Source organism: Rattus norvegicus, chromosome 7, assembly GCF_036323735.1.
Source record: "Rattus norvegicus strain BN/NHsdMcwi chromosome 7, GRCr8, whole genome shotgun sequence".
NCBI classification, from domain to species: domain Eukaryota; kingdom Metazoa; phylum Chordata; class Mammalia; order Rodentia; family Muridae; genus Rattus; species Rattus norvegicus.
In genome coordinates, this window is record NC_086025.1 from 44,213,764 (window position 1) to 44,240,816 (window position 27,053).

At 36.8% G+C, this 27,053-nt stretch overlaps 1 protein-coding gene across 5 annotated transcripts in view; it reads right to left on the reverse strand.

Annotated features, from left to right (window-relative positions):
- The window catches only part of Acss3 (acyl-CoA synthetase short-chain family member 3), a 208,983-nt gene that overhangs the window by 86,039 nt on the left and 95,891 nt on the right, over positions 1-27,053 (reverse strand). For all 5 annotated transcript variants that reach the window (NM_001414941.1, XM_039079107.2, XM_006241303.5 and 2 more), the window contains exons 6-8: positions 24,709-24,789; positions 24,531-24,626; positions 1,135-1,286 (exon numbers count right to left, since the gene is read on the reverse strand). In NM_001414941.1, coding sequence (NP_001401870.1) covers positions 1,135-1,286; positions 24,531-24,626; positions 24,709-24,789 — 329 coding nt within the window. The remainder of the gene's footprint in view (positions 1-1,134; positions 1,287-24,530; positions 24,627-24,708; positions 24,790-27,053) is intronic.

Below are 27,053 nucleotides of genomic sequence, written 5' to 3' on the forward strand. Positions count from 1 at the left end.
AATCTATTTTTCTATAGTCGGCATTGAAGTTAGGGACAACCTAAGTGTGATAAATGAAGGTACAAAATGACGAGAAATAGAATATTGTGGTGCACAAATCACATTATGCACACTTATAAGAAGTAAGACTGCATTGTTTACATTATGTATATTTTAGTAAATCTAGCTTTATTGTACATCTAAAAATCTATAATTTTAGATATGAGTAAACAAAACTAAGAATCCTGCAAATTAAAAACCTATTTTATCACAGCAGCTGAGTGTATGGTATCTATTTTAATTACTTCAGGCCACAGAAGCCGATCATTCAAGTATCATGACATTTAACTTTAAATATTCAAACTGTATTAATTAAGCCTAATCTTTAACATGAGAAAAACAAAACTCTATCAGAGGGTTGGAAAGAGCCTTAAGGATATAAATTGTAATAATTACACTTGAAGATATACATCGTAACTAATGAAATCAACAAAATAACAAAAGAATCTATGGTATCTGCAGCACACCATTACAAAGTTGAAGTGGAATTATTGGTCTCCTTACAAACAGATGTAATCTGGACGATAATATTATGTCTATGTGCATTCAGGTAAAATATCTCTTCATTTAAGACATGCTTATAATACTATTTCTAGAAGACAGTTAAGTTCTGAAATAGCAGGTATCTGAAATCATAATCAGAATTTTGCTCTTAATTAAAAGATAAGCAGAGTCACCTGAAAAAGAAAAAAAGAGAGAGGGAAGGAAAAAGGAAAGGAAAGGAAGGAAGGAAGGAAGCAAGGAAGGAGGAAGGAAGGAAGGAAGGAAGGAAGGAAAGAAGGAAGGAAGGAAAGGAGGAAAGAAAGAAGGGAGGAAGGAACGAACGAACGAACGAAGGAACGAACGAAGGAAAGAAGGAAGGTGTTCTTGTTTGAGTTGAATTGAAACAAACAGGACTATAGTACTTAAAAATATGGGAAGTTATCCAACCATCTGAGTTACATACACAGAGTCATTCTTAACAATCTTGTGAATATTTTACTCTTTCTATGGAGGTACTACAGAACCGAAAAACATTGCTCAGTTGTATTTTGACTGTAGTTACGTTTTTACTGCTGTTTCTAATGGAATTTGTCCTGTGCATCTCTACTTCACCTTGTCAGAGAGTACTGCTTCCCCAAGGCTGCCCCAGGGTCCTGTTGACGGATGGCTCTAATTGCGGTTGGTGCTGTAAACAAGGCAGCCACTCCATGCTCTGCGAGCACACGGAAATAAGCGCCAGCATCCGGTGTTCCCACAGGTTTCCCCTGTGATGAGATTCATTTAAAATGTCACTGGTTAAATGTCTTATATTTCAGCGACAGTTCTATACATACACATTTAACGCAGCAATATTAACAAACGTAGCTTCTCGACCAATTTTAATTCTACAGCATTACTTTTTTCTGTCATAATTTAAAACTAAGTGAAAAAAACCCAGGTTATTTTCTCCCTTTCAGGATTTTGGGAGCTTTTAAATTGAAATTAATTTTTTTCAGTTTTTTGAAAGATAACGATTTGGAAGTATGTATCACATTGAAAATAGAAACATGATAGAATCTTCTCTATGTCAATAAATTATATATTTACAGTATGTATATTATATGTTATATATGTCTATTATATATTATATATTTAACTATATGTCTGAATATAAACAACACAAATAATTACATATAATATATAATTATATTATAATTAATATCTTATTATGTATAAATAATATATTTATATAATTAAACACTTATGTATTTCCTTATATATTATATATTTATTTATATATTCATATTTTTAAATATTATATGGATTGAATTTTCTGCTGTAGACTAAATAAGAAATATTGTTTTCTCGATGTTAATGCATTTATAATTTCCAACATTAAAAGTGATGAGTGCAATTCTTTAGAAAAAATTTTAAATCACAAGGATTCCTGTGCCTTCCCAATTAAAGTTCTGACTCTGAGGAAAGAAACCTCTATAAATTAAAAACTCTGCATGCTTTTGGTCTTAAAAATGACTATATATATATTATATGTTATATGTTATATGTTATATGTTATGTGTTATGTGTTATGTTACGTGTAATGTGTTATATGTTATGTGCTATGTGTTACGTTATGTGTTATGTGTTATGTGTTATGTGTTATATGTTATATATCCACACATGTTATATATCCATACCTCCCAGTCTGTCTCAAAGAGTTCCACCCACTGAAGGTCAAGTCCTAAACTACAGGATCCTATTGGGTTCATTCTTATTCAAACCACCACACTGGTTGTCAGTTCTTTTCTCATTCTCTGTTACACACACACATATTCATATATATCAACTGAAGGATAATGCATAAAAACATAGCGATGCTGGAAATTATGTAACTCGAAAACACAATATATTTTGGTAGATGCTCTTTTAAAAAACAAGCAGGAAAGATTTAAAGAATAGACCAGTAATTTCCCAGCTACTTTGAGTGTCCATAAGTCTTGACTCATCCCTATGCTGTCATTTGTCCGTCTCCTCTTGTCATTGCTAGACCTCCTGTTCTTAGACCAAGGTGCCTAGACTAGTAATGTATGTTGAATAAAAGTGTATACACCTTACACAGTAAAACATATTAGACACGGATTAAAATAAACAACAGAAAACAATTATCTTAGCTCATTTTTGCTTCCTTGAATATGCCGGAATACATAAGACACTTCTGAAAGATGGGGGACCTTACATAATATTTGCTGAGCTCCACTGATCAAATCTCCTCTAAGCTTCCCATGGATCTTTGGTTCTAGAAAACTCTCATGGTAAAGTCTAAACTAAGGCAGGCAGAGGAATTTGCTTACAGCAAACTGAGAAATCTCTTCAAACAAGAGAATGAGAAAAGGACTGACAACCAGTGTGGTGGTTTGAATAAGAATGAACCCAATAGGATCCTGTAGTTTAGGACTTGACCTTCAGTGGGTGGAACTCTTTGGGACAGACTGGGAGGTATGGCTTTGTCGGAGGAGGTGTGCCCCTGGGGAAGGGTTTTGTGCTTTCAAAAGCCCATGACGTACACAGTTAGCTCTCTCTGCTTTGTGGTTATAGTTCAAGTTGTGAGTTCTCCAGTACTGCTCCAGCAACATGCCTACCTTCCTGCCTGCCATGCTCCCCACAAGAATGATCATGGAGCCTAACCCTCTGAAACTGTAAGCCCCAAATGAACTTTTATTCTGTAACTTGCCTTGATTATGGTATACTATCATGGCAATACAAAAGTAACTAAGACAATCAATTTGAGGGAATGTCATAACTGGATAGTAATTTAGGTTCAGTTTTTATTTCAAAAGGTATTTGATAAGACATGATTAGGGCTGAGAGGTTTTTTTTGTTTCTGTTTTTAAATAATCACCATTAATGTTCTTTAATGTAACTATATTTCTTCTCTTTAAATGGAATAACCTTTTAGGCCTCTTATGGGACTCTAATGCTTTCACTCTTGAAATTTAAATACCATCTATTACAACTAGAAATTCACTGTAATGAATTCTAGAATCAATTTCCATTTACATCATCGCCCCTCTATATGGATCAGTAAATTCGACTGCTAAAGCAAGCTGTCTGTTACAGGCCCGCAATGCATGCACATAATGTGAGATAAATATTGAAGCTGTAAGACCATCGGTCAGGAATGATATTACAACTTTATTCTTTCTCATAAAGTGAGGTGACTGCTCTCGATTTACATGTCTTCAAAGTATCATAAGCATCAATCAATCTTGTGGGCACTGGATAGTGATTTGGAAAAACCTGACTTTACCCACCTAAAAAATGATTTATAAAATAAGTCTTATGCAATTGAATTCCCCTGTCATCTTCTTATATTCTTGCCCACTAAGTAAGGACAAACAACTCTGTCAATATTTGCTTGATAAGTCAACAATACCAAGACGAACTCTTAAAATTGTGTAACTACCTCTAAAGAAACTGTCTATGGTCAGTTGAAATAGAATCTCACTGCCTGACAGGGTCAGAAGAAAATGATATGGAGTCAAACTTGGCACTTGTATTTATGTCAGCGAAGAGAAGGCATGTCACAATGAACGTAGTCTGCCATATGGGACTATCTTCACACAAGATGTGCTTTGAGTCCTTTATAATCCCTTCAGCTAGTCACAGCTGGTAATAACAAAATGATACACTAAATATTAGAAATGTTACTCAAATATTTTATGAATAATATGGGACTATGACTATGTTACAATTCTGATGATGTGTCAAATAAATATATACCAATATTACATTTACTCAGCATTGGACTGGAAAAACCATATGCAGAGTTATTACCGGGAGTCTTTGAAGTGACATATTAAGTCTCATAATTCATTGTTCACTAATTGCACTAGAACATTTCTGTTCTTTTGATTATTTTTCTCCCCATTTTCCAGAAGAAAATTAAATATTATAAAAACATTTTCCTATTTTAAAATTACTGAAAAATATATTTTATTTATTTTTCCAAATAATTTCTATATAATCCCAAGACTGATTAGAAGAAAATAACGCCAAAGAAAATATTTTCCATAAAACAGTGTGATAACTGAGTAAATACTTTTACTAGTATTTACTAATAAATACTAGTAATTTATTAGTAAATAATAATTAGTAATAATCATTATTTACTAATAAGTAATTAGTAATACCTGAGTAAATACTTTTGTTAATATCAGGCAGAACCTGGCTAGACATTTCATTAGATCATAAAACACCTAGATATTATAAAAATAAATTGTGTTAGATTAGTCATAGACTTAATGAACATTTATTGAGCATGCACTCTGGGTTATTTAGATATGGACAATATTTTGTAAAAATCTAGGGAAGGCCCTACACTCATGTATAACTTAAAATGTGACAAAAATAATGCAGAAGTATGCATACAGGCTTATAAATAATCAGATAGTCAATGCTACAGGGTTTGTGCACAGTAAATTGAAGGCATACAGGACTATTAATGCTGTCAGTTTATTGCCACTGGATTGTTTCAAAACACACTGAAGCAAATTCCAGGAGCATGTTTCTTTATGAACGTTAAATAAACGTGACATCAATACCTTGTTGATTTTATTGGTTATTCGTTCCTCCTGCCCTTCGGCATAAGCATGCACATAGACAAAGATGTGCATATAAACAAAATACGACCTTTGAAATGCCTTTCAAATTCACCAAATAATGTAGTCACTATGCTTAAAATGACCCCAATTTCCATACCTCTCATTTCAGTGACTCGCAATAGGCAATCGCTCAATTTAAAAATACAATTCTAAAGTTGTGATTTTGAAAAGCAAACAAAAATAAACCAAAAGCAAAATGCAGCAAAAATCAGCATTTAAAAGATGTAAAACCTATGCTCAAATCCATGTCATTGCTTCTTAACTGTATACCTTTGAATGACCTTCTCTGAAGTAGTAGGGCATGATTGGTTCTGTCTCGATGACTGGTAATGCTGAGATTCTACACCTGCATTTATTACACATCTTATGTATGATGTGTTTGTTTAAAGAACACACACACACACACACACACACACACAGTGGGAGAGAGAGAGAGAGAGAGAGAGAGAGAGAGAGAGAGAGAGAGAGAGAGAGAGAATGCATAGGCATGTATATCCTGCAGGACACATGCGGAAATCAGAGGACTAACCTTAGGAGTGAGTTCTCTCCCTCTACCCACAAACCAGTTCAGATCCTCGGAATTCCACACAAACACCTCTTCCCCCTGATCCATCTCGCCAGCCCACACAACGTAAGTTTTTATTATCAATTTTATAAAGTAGCAGTTACTATTATTAGCTAGACTTATAAGTGGTTAGCAACATTTCACATACATATTCCAAATTAACTTCACTGTATAATTTTCTACCACTCAGCCCACTATTAATGGACCACAGATGACAAGGTTCTGGTTAGAAAAGCACGGAACCATTCAACTCCATGCATATTTACATTATCAATATTATCAATATTATGATAATTACATTTATCAATACTAAACCCTTGAAAAATGAAAGTGGAACAGAAAGGCCCTCATCAAGAGAAAGATAAACATCCGAGTTAAATCTGTGAATTCTAAACAAAGTGAAGCCCTTTATTACAAACCATGCGAGTTTGTTGGTGGAGATCATTCCTCCTTGTGGTTTTCGGGCTTTGATAGAAACATTTTTGAGTCCAGGGCAGTGCTCGCCTGTGGTTTTGCAAGCTTAGAAATACATCTAGTTTCTTTTTGAAGACTATTTTGGAGAATGTCACCAAAGGCATGTTTTCCAGAGGTTTTGAGGCGAAGAGAACATTGTGCGCCAGCCAGTATGAATTTCATCTCAGCAGACAGGTGCTGCTGAGCACTGCTTTGTTTGTTTTGGAATAGTGCTGGGGCTGGCAACGGCATTTGTTAAGTTTCTACTTCATGTCATATGCCATTACCAGAGCATGAATGTTTTGGCTCACAACATTTAAACTTGATACCTACTAAAACATAAGCAAATCTCCAACATCCACTATTTAATGGAAGAAGTCAGAATGCAGAATAGCGTATGGCATTTGTTCCGTGCTGTTTATACGTAACAGAAAATATATTGCTGATACACTAATATATACACACACTGGTTATGTGTGTACATATAGATATATATATGTGTGTGTGTGTGTGTGTATGATATGATACACACACACCCAAACACACACATATACACACACACGCTTGTACACACACACACACACACACACACACACAGCCAAGACTTGACTTTACACTAATTTTAAAATCTGGAAATGGAGAAAAGATAAAATTTTCTTGTGTCTTTTTCTATTCTTTGAAACATGAAAGGATCAGATAGAGATCTTTAATGGCTAAGGATCTTTTCCATGGTTTCAGAGGTGGCCACACTTTTTATTAAATGACTGGGGATTCATCCCTGAGAGGTTAATCCTCCTGTCCAGGCAGTCATTAGTTGCTTTTACTTTTTTGTCTAGAGGTAGAGCCCAATCCAGTTAACCATTTCCACATCAGGATGTCTGCTGATATTGTCATTGTATATATTTTGCTTATGCAGACTTTCTGTTTTCTAATTGGTAATTTCTTGGTTTATTCACTAAAAAATTTAATTTTATCAGAGATATAGACTTATAGGAAAAGACATTTTACACACAGGGCTCAGAACTACTCATGGCTTCCAGCATTCACTGAGGGCTTTAGGATTAAATATCCCATGGAATGGTAGAGCATGTGTGTGTGTGTGTGTGTGTGTGTGTGTGTGTGTGTGTGTGTGTTTGTGTGTGTGAGAGAGAGAGAGAGAGAGAGAGACATTCATGTCTGTTAAGTACATCATGTACTATGTGGTATGAATAATTTCTACATATTGGAACTTTAATACCTATTATAGACTGTGGAAGAAGGGGCCTTAAAAGAGACATTTAGATGGCAGGAGCTCTATTCACCTTCATGAATTGAATAACTGCTATCCACAATCTGTAGGAGTGGATTTGTTCTCTCATCTAGCTATTCTTCTACAACTTGAGGACAGTTCCCATCCCCTGCCCGTAGGGTACAACATTCCATGTTGCAAACAAACAATAGGTATTCTTTACCCTTAAAAAACTGTGAGAAATAAAACTCTTAAATTTACTCAGTCTGCGGCCTACTGTTAGAGTAGTCCTAAATGAATGTACCCTGAATAACCGTAACTGTCTAATTTCAGTTGTTGTTGTTTATTTTGCTCTTTACCTGTCTTTTGCCAAACTAAGCACACTGGGTCTTAGAATGAGACTATTCCCAGTGAAGACGCCATTGCCTCCATATAGGTGATTAGCATCTACGTATCTCCAGAAAATAGAATCTTACTTCTGGAAGTGTTATTGTCAGGTAAATGATACAGCGCATGCAGTTGGCAACTCTGCAAGCCTGGTGCTGAGCTAATTAGAGGTCTGACATATTTAGCATTCTCAGTAGTCACAGAGAGCATTATTCCTCGGCACAGCTTCTAGTAGGATGGTTCTTACCCCTGTGCTCGTCCATGCTAATTGATTTTCAATCACTCTGCTACCGTGTACTAGAGGGAAACATTAAGGTTTTTTTTTTATTCACAGTGATCACTGACTGTGTGCTATTAGTAGACAAGTTAAATAGCTTCTTGCTAATCACACAAGCTGACTTCAGCACAAGCAAAGAAGCACTGTATACTCACTGTCGGGGGGTGTATGATTCCAAAGTCCTTCCCCATGTCCAGCACTGCCCACAAACCTCAAACCTGCTCATATTTTTCCATAAAAAACAAGCTCTTCAAGCCTTCAAAACTCTGTAAACCTTGTCCTACAGGTGACTCCAGACACACCAGTCGCAATGGGATCTGACATGCAGATAGGGCACTCAGACACACCAGTCCCTGCAGCCCACTTTAGCCATCCTGTCTCACCTGCCTAGCGTGTGATACTGTTCTACATCTATGTTGAGACCTATTTCCCGCTGTCCTTCAGTGCACTTTGCTTTTCGGTTTCCCCTACTGTCTCTCAGATTTCCTAATTCTTACACTTACATGGCTTTCCCTTCTTAAGCCTCCAAATCTTCACCCAACTTCCCTTCTTAATGTTCTTTTCTATGAGATTCTTGATTAACTTGGAGAATTAAAATATTAAGCCTGCTAGCTGTTGAGTTTTCCACAGCTTCAAAATTGACACCAGTTTCAGACAGATATGTGAATAGCATAAAGAAACTAGTGATCAAACCAAAAACATTATGTTCTCCTCAACCGGCCTTTCTTCTTCCTGCAGAACTTGATAAATGCTTTCCTACAAATTCTCCAAATTAAAATCATCAAAGGCTATATTCAATGTCCTTTTTATCTTCCTAACGTTGCCCACTTGACATCCCCACAGTCACCCTGTTCCTTAACACTGAACTTGAATGTATTATTCTGACCAGCTACTAGACTACCAAAGGTCCCCAGAGAGGAGAAGGGAGTACTACAATGAAGGTAGACTTGAAAACCTAACTTCATCACCCAAGGCCGCTAGTAAAGTTATTTAACAGGCTCTGGCCCATGTTTTTTATTACTATAAGTAAGAGACTCAACAAGTCCTGTTTTATAGATTTGTAGTGTGAATTCATATCTAGCAAGTGTTAGAAGAGTTCTGATTCCCCAAGATTCAATCAATAATAGTGATTTTCCCCCTTACTTTCCTGTATATAAACTATTCCCTTTTATAAGACATAATGTTCTCTTAAAAATTAATGGACAGATATCAGAGCTAGCTTTCCATTCTATTATGGGATGGCTTCCATAGCTGGTAGCTCCCTGAAGTTGACTGGGATTTTGTTGTTGTTGTTGTCATTGCACTTTTTCTACTGTATGAGGGATTTCTTATTTTGATGCTGTCCTTATTTGCTTGCTTTCTATTTGTCAGATCGATTTTAATTCTTTGGCTATATTTTCAGCCCCAGTACTGCAAGGAGCATATCTGATGCCTATTCTGTTTCCCCTTCACAGACTCTAGAACAACGTTGTTCACAATATGGCCCTGTAAACACTGCCCATTGACTTATGACACATCTCACTTGCTTCATCTAACACAGCACACAGGTATATATAAAAAAAATAACTCAAAAATAAATATCTTTGCACCATGCTTGCCATTTGAAGAATTTCAGAGATGTTGGCATCTGCTTTGTATTTTTTTATTTGCAAAGATCAAATTATACAAACCCAATCACAGTAATAACCTAGTCATTTTCCTCACCACAAACACTCTAAAGTAGATGCTGCTATGCTACATTTGGGACAAAGGGAAAACGGAAAAAGAATTTTCCATTACATCTGTAAAACAGGATATCTATATGTTCTTTATGAAGTTTATTACTTAGCTACATAACAGCTATGAATCTTAAAGGGAAGTGAAATTCCATGAGAATGAAATAAAAAATGAGAAAATATGTTAAAATTCAAACAACGCATAGTAGAATATACCTACACATTCTTGTAACAGTTACAGTTTTGGGGTTTTTTTTTGGTTTGGTTTTGTTCTTTTTGTTTTTAAGAGTAAATTAAGAAACCTTACTAATGAACTTTTTGTAAAGCACTGCAGAGCATAATCTCACGAAACCTATAAATCCAGGGTAGCACAGACATCTCAGAGCATGCATCTGAGATGAGACAGCTATGTAAGTTTGTCATCTGCAAAGGCAACTGCTAAGTATTTCTCATCTTTAGTAGTCTCAAATATGAGATTTTCATACTTGAAACTAACCTAAAATCTGCCTTTGATACGATTATAATTACTTACAATGTATTGATAAAGTACTCATGTGTAAAATATGTTTACACTGTCACATTCACATGCACATGATAGTCCTTTGAGGTTTTAAGTTGTACTCACGTACGCTACCCCAGTGTTATCCTATGCAATACAGGAGAATACACAGCTCATTTTCATGCTACTTCTAGAAAGAATGGAGGCAGGGTTACCTCAACTCTCTATTCTTTGTATCAGTTCAGGAAAAAAAGCCATGCAATAAAAGGTTAGCAAGCTTAGTGTCCGGAAGTCCTCTAACAGACATGAATACTAAAAGTAGAAAGCTAAAAATATATGGGTAGTGGTGAACCATGATCACTGTTGTTTCTCTCAGCTGAAAGCTTCAAAGTCAGACTTATTTCCCTCAAAAGCTCTCCTCATAAAGGACAGATCCCTGAGCAGAGAGAGACCCCTGGGATATCCTCCACATCTGCTCCTCTTCAAAGTTTGGTGCTAGCATCACAATGGTGCCTAGTGTGCTGGCCCTTCAGTCTTGGCTTAGAAGAAAGTTAATGGGCTCCGAAGGGAGCTGCCTCCAGTATTCCAGTGACCACTCCTGTGTTGTGAGGACAAACAAGCTTCGAAAGAAGAAATGCGGAATACTTAAAAGTCCACATCTTATAAATAGCTGGAATGCAGAGGAAAAAAGTGTCGTTTGTGTTGAAATTTTAGTATTCTATTCCAGAGCAAAATACTTTCTAATTTGTGAGTAATGACTTGAACAAACCTTTCCCCAAATTAACTCTATTTTTTATGATTTGCATATTATTCTACATGCTTCATATGAATGGATCAGTTAAGTGATGCAAAGGGATAGCTATCTTTCATCTGAAGCTCAGTAGGTAAGTCACTGGTCTGAAGCGGACTAGATGAAGAAGCTCCAGGACCCTTGCCATTCAGATGCTAACACGCAAGTGCAGTTTCTCCAATAAATACAACATCATCAATAATTTCTAAAAGTGAAACTAGAGTGAAATCCAGCGACTCATATGAATTCCAAGCATAAAAGTTAAAATAGTGTATACCAAGTAATAAATTTTATTCTGAAAAATGGAAATGATTCAAAAATGAGTGGCAGAAATGGAAAATGGAGAGTGTGTCAACTTTCTCCTTTCATATATAAGAAATGCATCCCTAAAATGTTGTATTGACCCAGAGTCATATTGGTAAATAAAGGCAAGTGTTAAAATTCCCAGACAAGTGACCATGTTTCTGCAGCATAATTCAGAACGTTAAGTCTTTGACTTCTTAAAGGCAATCCTTTTAAATCAATTATTGAATTATTAACCATCCACCCTAGTTGGCCTGAGGAGAATATTGAAGAACGTCTAAGAAACACTTGCTCCTACCAGATCTGTACTGTGAAAGTGTAAGCAAAGCAAGAGTGGACGTTTTATGAATTGCAGCTTTTCAGGTTTCATGTTTGTTTGTTCATATGCTTATAAGATGGATTCAGGTAGCCCAGGCTGGCCTCAAACTTTCTATGAAGTTGAGAATGACCTTGAATGTCCTAGATATCTGTGTCCTAAGATCATGCCTCTACGTGGTGCTAAGGATGCAACCCAGGGCTTTATTCATGCTAGACAAGTAATCTACCAACTGAACTATATCTTCTGCTTTTTGAAGGCTCAATTTTTTTATTATATTGGAACAATAGTTCTGTCAAAATCAAGTGTTCCATCTAGCTTATGGCTTTAATCTCATGATAGATTGAATCAAAACTATAACTAATACTATCCTCTGGACCTAGGTAATAACTTAGCTTAGGAATACTCAGCGGACTCCTTGCTTAACAACGCTGCTGTCACTGAGGACACATGGGTGCATTGTATTCTGAAATCAAAGTGTGTGTAGAAGATACACATTTGCAGCTGGTACACAACAACATTAAAAAGCAAAGGCAGGCTCTACAAGAACTCCTTCTCTTTGAGAAATAATCTTCGGCTTGATTCTGCAGATAGCAGTCAGGAAGAGTAGGCAAACAATAAATGGAAGACAGAGAGAGACCAAGAAGCATATATGCAAATATTCACCATGTGACAACACATTTTTTGTGCCTGACACTAAGATACTAGAGTTGCTTAGGCACCAAAGTTCCTATATGAAAATATTGTTATCATTATGTCTGTTGTGTTCTCAAATGCTGGTGTGAAAAGCTCAACTTGTAGTAAGAATTGATGGAAACAACTTTGGGGGAGGCAGACTTGTAACATAAGTTTGGTCATTGGGCTCATACCCTTTTTGTTAATTAATTAACAAATTAATTTGTTAACAAAGTAATTCCAAGTGCTGTAAATAACCCTGATCCCCAGTCCCCCAGTGCTCCCTCACTGTGACCCACCCTTTCCCCACCCACCCTCTTCTCCTTTGATAGGATGAGACCCCCTGCCTCTTCTCCTCTAAGAGTGAGGAATACCCCTGGGTATCCCCCACCTTGCCACAACATACATCAAGTCTCTGCCAGTTAAGGCACATCCTCTCCCATGGAGATCAGACAAGACAGTTCTCTGTTGGGGGAATGGATACCAATTTTGTATTTATTTTTAGATGGATTACCTTAGTTTATCACAGGTGCAGAAAGAAAGCTAAGTAGCTACCATAAAAAATCCCTGACCCCATCCATATGGTTCTGGAATTAGGTCTGTTTCAATCAACATTTCATTAATAAACTAGCCATCTAAAGGACTTCTGAATATTTTGTTCCTCTCAGGGTTATGAAAATGGATCAACTGTGAAGATCTGTTTTCACTATTAGATACAAAACTGAGTCTTCAAATATATTCAGATAAACTAATAAGAATAAACTTTTGCCTGTAAAAATGTAATCTATCTGAATAATCCATTCATGAAGTCACTTGATGGAAAAGATATGTTAAATTTATATACCTCTCATCTGAGAAACAACAACAAAAAAACCCTTTAAGTCAACTTTTGTTTGATATTTTCACTCAGTCATCTCATTAACAAGTATTTATTTGAAAATTTATGAGTGTGAAAAAGAAACTTTAAAGTTGAACACTGACGATTCTTCCCTCTTAATCCAAGTGAGAGCGAAAGGAGCAAGCAAACATTCTAGAAGATCCTGAAAATAAATGGGGCTGCAACAGAGACTCAAGTCAATGGAGCACAAGGCACTGGACTACTGTGCAAAGGGGTTTACTCTCATCCAGGAGATCAAACAGGGTCTCATTGAGGTAGTGTACCTGAAATGTAATCTGGTGAAGACCAGGAAGATATTTTTGGAGAAAACAAACACATGGGTGAGTACCTGTGGCAGCAATGAACATAAGAATAACCAAATATGCAGAAGCAAGCCTTAAACTGAAGTCAGTAACTAAGAGTAACTAAGAGGGGGTGGTTAGATTCTGGAGAGGTGGCTCTGAAGTTAAGAGCATCTCTAATTGAGTGAAGAAACTGATATAAGGGCTTTTTTTTTAATTGTTCATTTTAATGAGAAACATATTAATGCATTTGAACATGGAAATCACCAGGAAGCTGACAATTTCAGTTATGTCTTCATAATGATATAGAATGGTATGTCCTCTTATGGGAGAAAAAAACCTTATTAAATGTCTATTGCGTTCGTCACTGTTGAGACTTCTCTCAAGAATGTAATGGTCTTGTATCTCGGAGTTAAGCATCCAGAGTAGTTTTAACCATTCATTTTAAATTTTCCATCAGTTGATATACTTACAGATTTGAATTAAATTCTAGAGTTTATTAAGTTGCTTTGTTGAAATAAAAGAGCTCATTCATTATTCTTCTATAAAATGGCGTGCTATTCGCAATAGAATGGAGATTTGTTTGTGAATGGGGTCTTGAACTTTAGATGCTTTTTCCCATAATGAACTCCGAATCTCCCTATGCTTTAGAGCATTAGTTTTGTTAAGTCAGGATTCATCACTATGGAAGAACAACATATCAAGACACCAACTCACTAGGACATCAGACCTTTATAACATGGTCCAATAAGCATAAAAATGAAACTTTGATCAAGCTAAGTGATAGATACATATATTTTTAGAAAAATTAGCACTCTAAAAACTATGCCAATGATCTGATTAAATTATATTTGCTATGTAAACATTATAGTTTTAGTATTTAAACACAAAAATGCAGCTTCCTACGTAAAATATTTCTTATATACTAAATTAAACTAAGACTAAATACAATTGCCTTTTGTATTCATGGGTTCTGAGTCTCAGAATTCAAATAAGCATGGACCAAAACATTATAAAATATCTATATTGTACAATTTGATCTGTTCTTATCATCATTCTCTAAATAATCCAATAACTACTATTTATATAGTATATACACTGTATCATTTATTGTAAATGTAAATGTGAAGTGAAGTATATGTAAGGATGTATTTTCCACACATACTTCATCATTCCACATAAAAAATTTGAAAAGCTGTCAGTTTTACTATATGGAAGGGGTTGGGAAACCATTCTCCCATAAGCAGATGATGTTATAAAGTTGATAATTAGTATAAAAGAATGGTGCAAGTTGGAAAAATTGTTTTTGTTTTCAATTGCTATCCTAAACACATCAATATTCTTTTTAACTTAATAATGTTAATTTATATTTAATGAATTAGGTAAAACTATCCCTGCATTTTACATGTCAATAGGGTTAGTTCCGTTTCATCTTCTTCCCAGAAGGCACTGGGCCAGAGATGAGAAATGTTTCTTGCCCACTAAGTTTATAGAATGACAGACTCTATTTGCCAAGTTATAGGGATCTAGATGATGTAATATAAGTCTAAAGAAAAAAACACCCAATAAGCCTGAGGAAATAAAAAAACTGAAATATCAAATTGGATTGGATACTTACAAGATGTGGCATTTAAGACCCAGTCCCTTAAGACAAGGACGTCTACCTATTGACAATTAGGGAAGACTAATTGTTTAACTGAGGGAAACGCTTAATCACGGGCAGACTTCTGCCCACTTACTCTGTTTTATGTGGTGTTGGGTAAGAAAAGTAGGAAGCAAGAAACCATAGAAAAGACCGTAAATGTAGACAGGAAGATGATAATTGATCATGCATGTCATGCAAATGACTTTATGTTCTTAAAGTGATCACTGAAGCTGTGATTTTTTTTAACTTTTATATTGACTATTCAAAAATACAGAAGAGTTGCCAGCAAGTATGGAAAAATAAACAGAAATAACAATGGGTCTTTGTTCCACTTTCTCTTGTAGTTAGGCTCTTATAAGACTGTATTACTGCTTCTAATCCGGATAAGGATGCTGTGAAGGTAAAGGGCCCCCTTAACAGAGATCTGTGTTGTCTACTTTCAGCCGCAAGTACTCATCATTCACATGTAGCAACCCAACAGGCATTTATCTGTTTATTCATTTCCCAAAATTAGGTTGACTTCAAAGCTAAGAGGATTTTTATTCAGTCTGCAACTTTTTCACTTATATAATTATACCATTTGGAAATCGTAGAGCTTTGTCATACCTATCTGATATTTATGCCCTGTGTTTCCTCATTATGCTATTTCAACTAGCAATAATTTCGATAATTATGTCAACTGGAACCATGGAAAATGACATCTTTGATTTGTCCTCAACTACAGGGGAAATATTCCAACTCTTTTGATTAAGTCGGGTGATTATTATGTATTTTAAGTGACCCTACAAATTTTGTCATGATTGAGATGTCTTCTTTTTCATTCAATTATTATTTATTTTATGTTTCAGAGTATTTAACCTATGAGTTACTCAAAAGTAAATTAAATAGTTTTATGCTCAGTTTGCCTTTTTACTGTGTTTGTATGATCCATGTTGTCAAAGAAAAATATAATTTCAATTATTTTAAATTAGCTAAATGACTCTAACTGATACTCCTAGCAGTGAGAGAGATATGATGCCTGATGTGGTCACCGCCTGTAGCCATGCAGGACTCCCAGTGGAGGGAATAAGACAGCAATCCATCTACAATACCTTTGACAAAAATGTGCCCTGCTTTCACGATGTTTAGGGAAAGGGATGGAGCTGACTCTAAGGAAATGGCCAACCAACGATTGGTCCCAGTTGAGAACCATCCCAGGGCAAGAAGCAATCCCTGATTCTACTAAGGATACCCTGTTTTGCCTGTAGATGGGAGGATTCAGCCAGCAGCCAATGGAAACAGATACAGTGACTCACAGCCAATCATTAGATGGCTCTCAGGGAGTGTTGTAGAAGCCTTGAGGGAAGGATTGACGAACCTGAAGCAGGTAGGGGCACAAGGCGATCAACAGAGTGAACTAACCTGAACCCTTGGCGCCTCCCAGAGACTGAACCATCAACCAAAAAGCATACTTAGGCAGGATGTAAGTAACCCACACATGTAGCAGATGTGTAACTTGGTCTTCATGCGGGTTCACCAACAACTGGAGCAGGGCTATCCCTCACTCTGTTGTCTGCCTCCTGTGAACCCTGTTCCCCTAACTGGCCCACCTGTTTGGTCTCAGCGAGAAAGGATGCACCTAGTTTTGCAGTGAGTTGATGTTCCTGGATAGGTTGATGGGGAGGATTTCCCTCACTATAAGCAAAGCAGAGGGAAAGGGGCTGGTAGCTGGAGGAGGAAGGGGGCCGGGATCAGAATATAAAGTGACTAATAAATAATAACTAAATATATGCAAAAACTATCTAAATGGGAGTGAGGTTATATGTATATGTGAATGTATGTTTATGTGTCACAAGACAATAAACATCTTGAATTTTGTTTTATTGGAAACTAAAAATATGTAAACTGGTTTTGGGGTAGTAGATTAGGAAATGTTGATTATATCTACATGAGAATGATTACTTGTACATCATTGTTGGTTCAGTTTCTGTTGTCTTAATTGTTATTGATAAAGGGTTGATAAAGGGGCAGGGGAAGGGAAGAACCAGGGTAGAGACAGCCTAGAATGGAGTGTCATGTGTCAGAATCACCTATCTGAAACATCCCCAGGCCAGTGATTAAATGCAGTAAGCAACTAGACTCCCAGGTACAAATCATATTAGAATTCCAAACATAGTATGAATTAAAATCAAGATAATATACTTGTTCATGATAGTTTAGAAGTTTTAGATACATGACAAGAGACATGGGTAATAAATAGATAAAATAAATAAAAGACAAAGAATGTAGATTCAAATCAGTTTAATAGTCAATAGAACGTGGGAAGAAAGACTAATGCACAGATAGAGGCCAATACAATATTTCAAGGAGATTATCTAAGAACTATAAGCAGAATAAAACTCAGAGCTAATAAAATGGTACCAATAGGTCCAATTTTAGTTCAAAGGAAGAGAAATCATGACTTGAGAATGACAACAATTTTCAGAGAAGAGGGATGGAAATGAGAATGGGAATTCAACTTAATTTTCAAAGCGTAGTTGAAAGGCTTAATGCACACCATATACTGAACTGGAAGACTATGCTTTGATTGCCCCATGCCTTTGCAAAACTGATTAGGTCACCGTAGTACAGTGTGGCCAGTTCGGCAGTAGATGCTGTTCAATAGGCAACTATACTACATAAAAGGCACAGAGACAGAGACAATTTTCAAGAGATGATATGATTCAAACTGAGATGTCTCAGATAAAAAACCTTCTCCAAGTACCTCTTAGGCATATACCCAAAGGATTCTCCATCCTAATGCCAAGACAGTTGATAACACATATTGACTATAGACAGAAATTAAAAACAGGCCTAGATGCCTTTCAACAGACGAGTGGATAAAGAAAGCTTGGTACATTTACACAATGGAAAATTAGTAAGCTATTTAAAATGAAAGAAATATGTTACTAAATGGTGACAGAAAATTCCATCCTGAGTGAAGTAACACAGACCTAAATACAGATATGCTATGTATTCACTTGCATGTGGATCTTAGCTGTTAAATTCTTTGATAACCAGGCTACAATCTGTATAACCACAGAGGTTAGGTAAAAAGTAAGATCCTGGAGGATGGAGGATGAATCTCCATAGGAAGGGCAAACAGAATAGATAGCTATGGCTGGGAAGAGGGAGACATGATCAGGTATTGGGTGGGAGGAAAGGACTGAAGCCCTGAGGGCCAACAGAAAGAATGGAAATAGGCAACCTCAGGAGGTAGGAGGTCAGGGGAACCCTCCAGAATGTACCACAGACCTGGGAGGTGAGAAAAATCTCAGGAGTCAAAGGGAGAGACCTTAGATGAAGTGCCCTATAGTGGGGAGAGGGAACTTGTTGAGCCCACCTCCAGAAGAAAGACCTAGTGAGAGATGGGGTTGCCATCCCACAGTCAAAACCTCCAACCCATAATTGTTTCTGTCCAAAAGAATGTAAGAGACAAAAATGGAGAAGAACATGAAAAGAAGGTCCAATTACAAGGCCCAAAGTGGGATCCAGCTCATGGGCAGGCCCCAAAGCCTGACACTATTACTGAGGCTATAGAGTGCTCACAGAAAGGACCTATCATGATTGCCCTCCAAAAGACCCAACAAGCAGTCAGATGCAGATATTTGTACCAAACCATTGGACAGAAGCTGATGACCCCTGTAGTTGAATTAGGGAAAACCTGGAAGAAGCTGAGAAGTAGGCCACCCTGTAGGAGGACCAGCAGACTCAATTAACCTGGACTCCCGAGATCTCTCAGACACTGGACCATCAACCATGCTGATATGAGGCTCCCAACACATATACAGCAGAGGACTGCAGGATCTGGGTTCAGTCAGAGAAAATGCACCTAACTCTCAAGAGACTGTATGCCTCAGGGAGTGGAGAGATCTGGTGGGGTGGGTAGAGTGGGGTCACCTTCATGGAGACCTGAGTGGGGGCGGGGGTGGGAGGAGGTATGGGATGTGGAACACTCAGGATGGACTAGGAAGGGGATAAAATCTGGAGTGTAAAAAAAAAGATTAAATAAAATCTAAATAAAGAAAATATTGTAGCTTTTAAGAGAGTGAACATTAATGTAACTAAGAGTATTTCATTAGTTTCTCAGTCATTACATTTTTGATCCTACATTAATGTGTTCGAAATAAAAAGAATATAAATAAAATGACAGTTCCTATCTTCCATCTTTAAAAAAATGATTTGGAGGATATAAACAATAGAATTCAGCAGTGGTTGGGAGGGAAGAGGGTTTCAAGGGAGGCAATAAAAGTAGGGACATTTAAAGCTAGGGGCCACTTGAGGGTTCATATGGAATCCTAATACAGTACAAGCTACTGGGTAAACAAAGAACACAAATGGGCAGAGACCATAACCAACAGTAGACTGGCAATACAAAATGAGCTCAATGGTAACTTTGGAAAATTTTTGTCTCCTAATGATTTGTCTAGGCTTTCCTTCCCCCACAACAGGTCTTTTGTATCTATCTGGTGGTTTCTGGTTTTGTATTCTTATGGGGTGTACTAATGTATGTGTCTTTGGATGTATGTGTTTCCTGTGCTTTTTCTGTGGCATAGTTTGTTCCTATTCTGGTTTGTTAGTTTGTGAGAGGGTCTGAGAGGAGTTGGAGAGAGAGAACCATGATGAGAACATAGTGCATGAAAAGTATGTTTTAAATAAATATATACAATATCAGAGAAAAGGAGCAAAAAGCAGAAGAGAATTCTGATGGGAAACTCTCTGACCAGCTGACGTGCAGGCAAGTCACGTAAGGCACGCCAAATCTTGTCAGTCATGTGCGGATGTGCGCTTTTGTTATGCCTTTTGTCTCCTGTACTCCTATCATTAACTTCCCACCCATAATACTGTCAGTAACTTCAATAAATCCATTGGTTTACACATATGCATAGACCAAAAGCAAAACAAGCAAGCAAAAGGCACTTTTCTATTGAGGAAGACCAAGGAAAAGCACACTAGGCAAAATAACTTGTCTACATAGGGAAAATAAATCAGAATGAAAAAAGATATAGGTGATGATAGCAGATGTCTACAGACAGAAGCAAAACAGCGAAGGTCTTTGACTCTGCCACTTATGACGTCAGTAGTGATGTCTGATAACAGACACTTCTGTGAAGTGATACAGACTGAAGCCAGATTACAATGTGATGAGGCATGGGAGGAGTAGGAAACCAAAGTGCTTTGGAAAGGGCTGTTTTATTTCAGAGAATCTAGGTTGTATAGAAGAAAATAAAAGTCCAAAAGTCAGCACATAACTTTTGAAATGGTAAAAAAAAATGAAAGAAAGAGTTTTTGTTTTGAGGTCAGAAAAAAATAACTTAAGACATTATAAATAAGGAGGACAAAAAAGATACAGAAAATTTACAAAGATGTAAAATATGTCTTGTCAGCCACACAACAAATGTTTATAGAATCTCTATTCTGTTTTCGAGACCATCATTCCCAGATAAACTAAACAGCCAAGCTCTCTTGGTAGTGTTAGCTCATGTTTTAAATAAACAAACAAAACAAGTAGAAAGCCAATTCAAACTCAGATATTCATATTCTAGGCATTTCAACTCTGAGGTCACGGTAAGAACCAAGAAAGCTTAAAATGAATTCTTCTTTGTCACATTTGAATAGGCAGTGTCACATTTCAAAGTAAGCATTTGGTGTTAGGATTTATTTTGTTTTCCTCAAGAGGGCTGACTTAATAAAACAAAAAACACTTGATGTGTTGCAGGAACGTTAGTATGGAGCAAATGTGTCAAGATTGTTTCATGTGTTATATTACAAACTCTAAATGTCTATCAAGTGTACAGGATATAAAAACACTGCAAGAATAGTGAGAGATGCAGTAACACTTGCTTCAAAGTCTATTATATTTTTTTCAGAGACAGAAAACTAGCCAACTAAAAAACGATGGGAGTTTTACAGTGGTGGAGTGTGCAGGAGAATTTCATGAAGGTAGACAATGGCCTCACATTTCTTTCTCTGTACAATTGTTGAGTCGACAACCCTTAATATAACAAAATATCTCAATGATCGGATACTTTTCCCTACATGCCCCACTTATTGGTCTGATTTTCCTTATCAACCTGTGAGAGACTGCTACATTGTCAGATATTTAATTTGTGCCTGATTATCCCTAAACTATGTCCCTTAATTGTATTAAGAAGGTCTTAGCAAACTGTTATAAAATACAGTAGCTATTCATACATAGTAGCTATTCAACCATCCAAAGATACTTGTAGACTATTCACATTAATCATTTTGTTTCAACTACTGGCAATTTCTCCATCTTTTTCTGGGAGGTTATGCAATTACTTTCTCCATTACACATATGAACTGGAAAAAATTCAAGTGTAGAAAATTAAGATCATGCCACTGCATAGGGTGAACATTTTTTTTTATTAACTTGAGTATTTCTTATATACATTTCGAGTGTTATTCCCTTTCCCGGTTTCCGGGCAAACATCCCCCTCCCCCCTCCCCTTCTTTATGGGTGTTCCCCTCCCCATCCTCCCCCCCTTGTCGCCCTCCCCTCAACAATCTAGTTCACTGGGGGTTCAGTCTTAGCAGGACCCAGGGCTTCCCCTTCCACTGGTGCTCTTACTAGGATATTCATTGCTACCTATGAGGTCAGAGTCCAGGGTCAGTCCATGTATGTCTTTAGGTAGTGGCTTAGTCCCTGGAAGCTCTGGTTGCTTGGCATTGTTGTACATATGGGGTCTCGAGCCCCTTCAAGCTCTTCCAGTTCTTTCTCTGATTCCTTCAACGGGGGTCCTATTCTCAGTTCAGTCGTTTGCTGCTGGCATACGCCTCTGTGTTTGCTGTATTCTGGCAAGTGGGTCAATGACCTCCACATCAAACCAGATACACTCAAACTAATAGGGTGAACATTTTTAAAGCAACATTATCAATATCTTGCTTGCGTGAGAGGTGGTCACATGGGAAAATTTGTGGCAAAAGCTATAGACACCTGAAAGTCTTCCAATTTCATCTCTATGGTAAGGTTTTAAAATATTTTAATATTTTTTTTATTTTTTACTCGTGTATGTGTGAGTGAGAGGGGGAAGGAAGAAGGAGAGGGGAGAGAGAGAGAGAGAGAGAGAGAGAGAGAGAGAGAGAGAGAGAGAGGAAAAGAATGTATATGTGCACTTGTGTATTGCATGTGCCTGAGAAAGACAGAAGAAGGTAATAAATACCAGAGGACTTATACACTGGAGTGTATAAGCTGGAGTTAGAAGCTTTTGTCTCTTGCCTGCCATGCATGCTGGAAAAGCAAACTCCAATTCTGTGCAAAAGCATTAAGCCCTCTCGACCACTGAGGCATTTCTCTTGGTCCTCTTCATTATGTTTCAATTTAAATAGGAATATGTAAAGATTTCTATATTTTCCATCTAGTTAGATTTCCCAGAAAATCCAGTATCATATTAAATACGATACTATATTAGTTACCACACACACCCAGATGTTTCAAAAGTCTTAAAAACTACATTTACTTCTTTCTGAGTGCACACAGATATCAATGCTTGTATCATGCTATGGATGTAGTCAGAGGACCACCTGAAGGAGGAGTCATTTCTCTCCATGTGTGTTCTGCAGGTTGAACACAGGTCATCAGATATGGTACCCAAGAGCTCTACCCAAAAGTCCAACTTCTAACTCAATGGTTCTCAGTCTTTCTAATGCTGAGTCCTTTAATACACTTTCTCGTGATGTGGTGACCCCAATCATAAAATTACTTTTGTTGCTACTTCAGAATGGTAATTTTGCTGCTGATATGAATTGTAATGTAAATACCTGTGTTTTCGGATAATTTGTGGGGGTCATGATCGACAGGTTGTGAACCACTGTATGTTGTTGAGTATGTTGATCCGTCTTCATGTAAGAGGCTGATAGAGCTACAGAAAGGAAGCCCCTAAGAGGAATTCTCCAATACAAATATAGAAACCTTATTTCAGGGCGACAATAATTACTATAACAGAGTTTTCAAGCCATTAACCATTCAACTCTTGAGTCTAATCACTCTAGATTTCTTTCTCTTTTTACATTCAGAGTTGTAATTAGAAACCATGGAAAATATGTAACTAAGATAGACAAAATATTTTTTTGTAAATCCACTGATTCTCTAGAAAAACAAGATGTGAATATATTTTGTTCATTTCATGATAATGCTTTCTTAGGATTTTAAATCCGCATCACTTTGTAAATAACATTTACAACTCTCCTGGCATAGGTTTTATGTTTGATATTGTATTTTCTCCAAAATTTTGTTTCTATTCATTTTTTCATTAACACCATAAGAGCAGGTGGTGGTTATTTTCTTCATGTTTGTTTCCCTTTTGAAATAACTTCTAAAGAATCTATAGCAGTTCTTCCTGTTGCCATCCGTCTTTCTTTTTATTTTCCTTTTTATTGGTTATTTTCTTTATCTACTTTTCAAATGTTATCCCCTTTTCTGGTTTCCCCTCCAGAAATCCCCTATGCCATCCTCCCCTCCCCCTGCTTCTATGAAGATACTCCCCCACCTGCTCATCCACTCCCTCCCACCTCCCACCCTGATATTCCCCTACACTAGGGCATCAAGCCTCCACAGGACCAAAGGGCTACCCTCCCACTGATGCTCAATAAGGCAATCCTTTGTTACATATCCATCTGGAGCTATTGCTCCCCCCATGTGTACTATTTGGTTGGTGATTTAGTCCCTGAGATCTTTGGGGGATCTGTTTGGTTGATATTGTTCTTCCTATGGGGTTGCAAACCTCTTCAGCTCCTACAGTCCTTGCCCTAACTTCTCCATTAAGGCCCACATGCTCAGTCTGATATTTGGCTGCATGCATCTACATCTGTATTGGTCAGACTATGACAGAGCCTCTCAGAGGACATCCATATCAGGCTCCTGCCAGTAATCACTTCTTGGCATCAGCAATAGTGTCTGGGTTTGGTGTCTGCAGATGGGATGCGGCAGTCTCTTGATGGCCTTTCCTTCAGTTTCTGCTCCACTCTTTGTCCCTGTGTTTTCTTTAGCAGTGGGGGAGGGGGAACTTGGGGTAGCCACTAGGAAGTCCCAGATTCCAGGACCCAAATAGGAGGACATTAGCCAAAATATTCAACAACAGGGAGATAGAAACTGTAGCGACTATATCCAGTGGATAGGCATGGTCCCTGGTTGAGCAATGGGGCTACCCATTCATCTCAAAAATATTAATCCAGAATCCCTCCTGTCAAAAGGAAATGCAGTGACATCCACCTTTCACCAGTACTATCCAGGCATACTCATAAAGAACAATCAGTAAAATAAGGGTCCTGTATACAATATCACTTCTATTTTCTTACCTCATATAAAACTGTTGTGTTTCCATGTAGAAGAGGACCATAGCAAATATAGGAATGTCCGACAACCCAGCCTAAGTCAGAAGCTGCCCACCATACCTAAAACAAATTTAAAATGATGATAAAATATTTGTCTTAGTCAGCAAAATGCCATGTGCTATAAATGTGAAATCATGGTTACCTCTCCAGGTTTAAGTCCATATATGGAAGACATTGTCCAGTTCAACATTACAGCATATCCCCCAGTGGGTCTAACTACACCCTTAAAAAGAGGGGAAAATGAAGTTAACATCTTCGAAAAATGTTAAAAGGTTTACTGTCTTCATACAATCTCCCATAAACATTACAGATTTAAATCACTCAGTATTCTGTGAGCTACAAGTTACATTGACTCATATATAATTGTATTTCAATTGTTATTTCTTTTAATTCTCTAATAGAAACCCCAGAGCATATGTGTTTAGCATTACTATTTATAGAAAAACATTATTCTATGACATCCTTACTAGCATATGCAAACATACAATATCACAGTCATATAATACAATTTTAGTGGCAATATTACATTATAGTATCAATATTACATTTTCAAATGCATTAACAGAACAAAAATTGAAACTGCTCAAACTAAATGCAAATTAAATTAAATTTAACAAAAAGCCAAGGGAAGTTATCTGTTTAAGATATAGACCAACAGAACATCCATTCCTTATGATTATGACAATGTGCTGCTTAGAGGAAACAAAGTTACCTTCTAATTGAGACCTAATTACACTGCTAAGTGGGAATCACACAGAACAATATGGGAGTTGAGCAATATGTTAATGATGATCTCCAGAACTCTGAACAATGAATCCTGATGAGTTAGCCTTAAGGCTAACAGGTGTGTTTTATGTTACATTTAGGGCCAAATCAAGGCATTACTACATTTTCACAAATCTGTTGCCAGTGCCTTCCCTTAACTTTGGAAACTACCCAAACCCAACAGAGGATATTTGAAACGTAGACACATGAGTCACCAAGAGAAGAATGAATGCTAAATATAATAATTAGAACTGTTTATTTCACCATTATAAATATTAGCAGTCATTAGTGCCAAAAGACATGGCCCTTGAAAGGAGCTAGCAAATGCCTACTGAGTAAAAACAATAATTTAAAAGTCATGTGCCCTTCAAAGCATCTCTGAGTTGTTTTCTTCAAAACATTATCCTACTCAATGGGCTAAACATGCCCTAATTAATGGATGTTCTCTTAGTTGTACACTTTTGGTATCATTGTGCAATTATAAGGCATATATATGATTCAGGAGATGAAAAAGAAAAAATAAATAAAAACACACTGACTTTGCTGTAGCTCCTATTCTGGCTGCGCTCCTCAGGCTCCGCCAATGAAACACAGGCGTCAAACTGTGGAACATATTATATGTACCAACGATACCTGGTCTCTTGGCAAATATCAGGTGCAGATTTATTGACATTTGAGCGCCAATTTCTATGTTGTATGATGCAATTGACATACAGATGGCTCTCTTGTTCACCTTGGGAGTATTAGAAATTATGAACCTCTTGTCCAATAACCATTTAATACACACTTAGTCACCAAATCCAAATTAATGAACTCTGTCCTATCTCCCTTTGCTTATTAGTTTCAGTAAAAATGAGTTGGGTGTTTTGATGATGGTCGAGGAATTTAATGTATGGGTATTAATGACTGTTCCTAAAAGCCTTCCACTCTTTTGAAAAGGAGACATCATCCAGTTTCTTTTGTATACTCTATTTTTTCACGTATTACAGTAGAGAAAGCTATGTGATGCCAGCAATGCTTTCAACTATGATGTTTGAAAAGCTTCTCTTCACAACACCTGACACAGCATTTTATTTTAATTTAATTCATTTGAAAAAAAGTTTTATGATATCAGTTTTCGTATTCTGGGTTTCCTTTTTGTTTAAACTGGGACTTGTAAAACTATTTTAACTGTTACTCAAAATATGTGAGATGTAACCATTAGCCCTTATGCCACATTTGAAAAATGGAGACAATAGTTTATGGAAATAAGAGAAACAAACGTGATCAGATTTTAAAGTCAATTTTGAGGAGAAATCCCAGCAAGGTAAGCCACTTCTTATTCTGGGATTCTCGAGCTCTTAAGTATATTTCATTTTCCTTTGTCCTTTATCTTAAGAAGCATCAATGTGTGAAACCTAGTACTTTGCCTGATGTTCATTAAAGGCTGTTTATTAATTTGATTTTTTTCCTTGAATTTCACTCAGATACTATGTTTAGATCATGCTTTACCCCCAACTCCTCTCAACCTTCTTCCCCACCCAGTTTTATGTTTTCTCTTTTGGTCTGTCATTCAAATATTAATTTAGAAAACAACATAATAATAAGAAACACACACACACACACACACACACACACACAAATAAACCCACAACAGCAAAAATCAAAATAATGAAGCAAAAGACTGAGACAAAAACACAAATGTCAAAACAAAGAAAAACGAAGTAAAGCATCTTCAAAAAC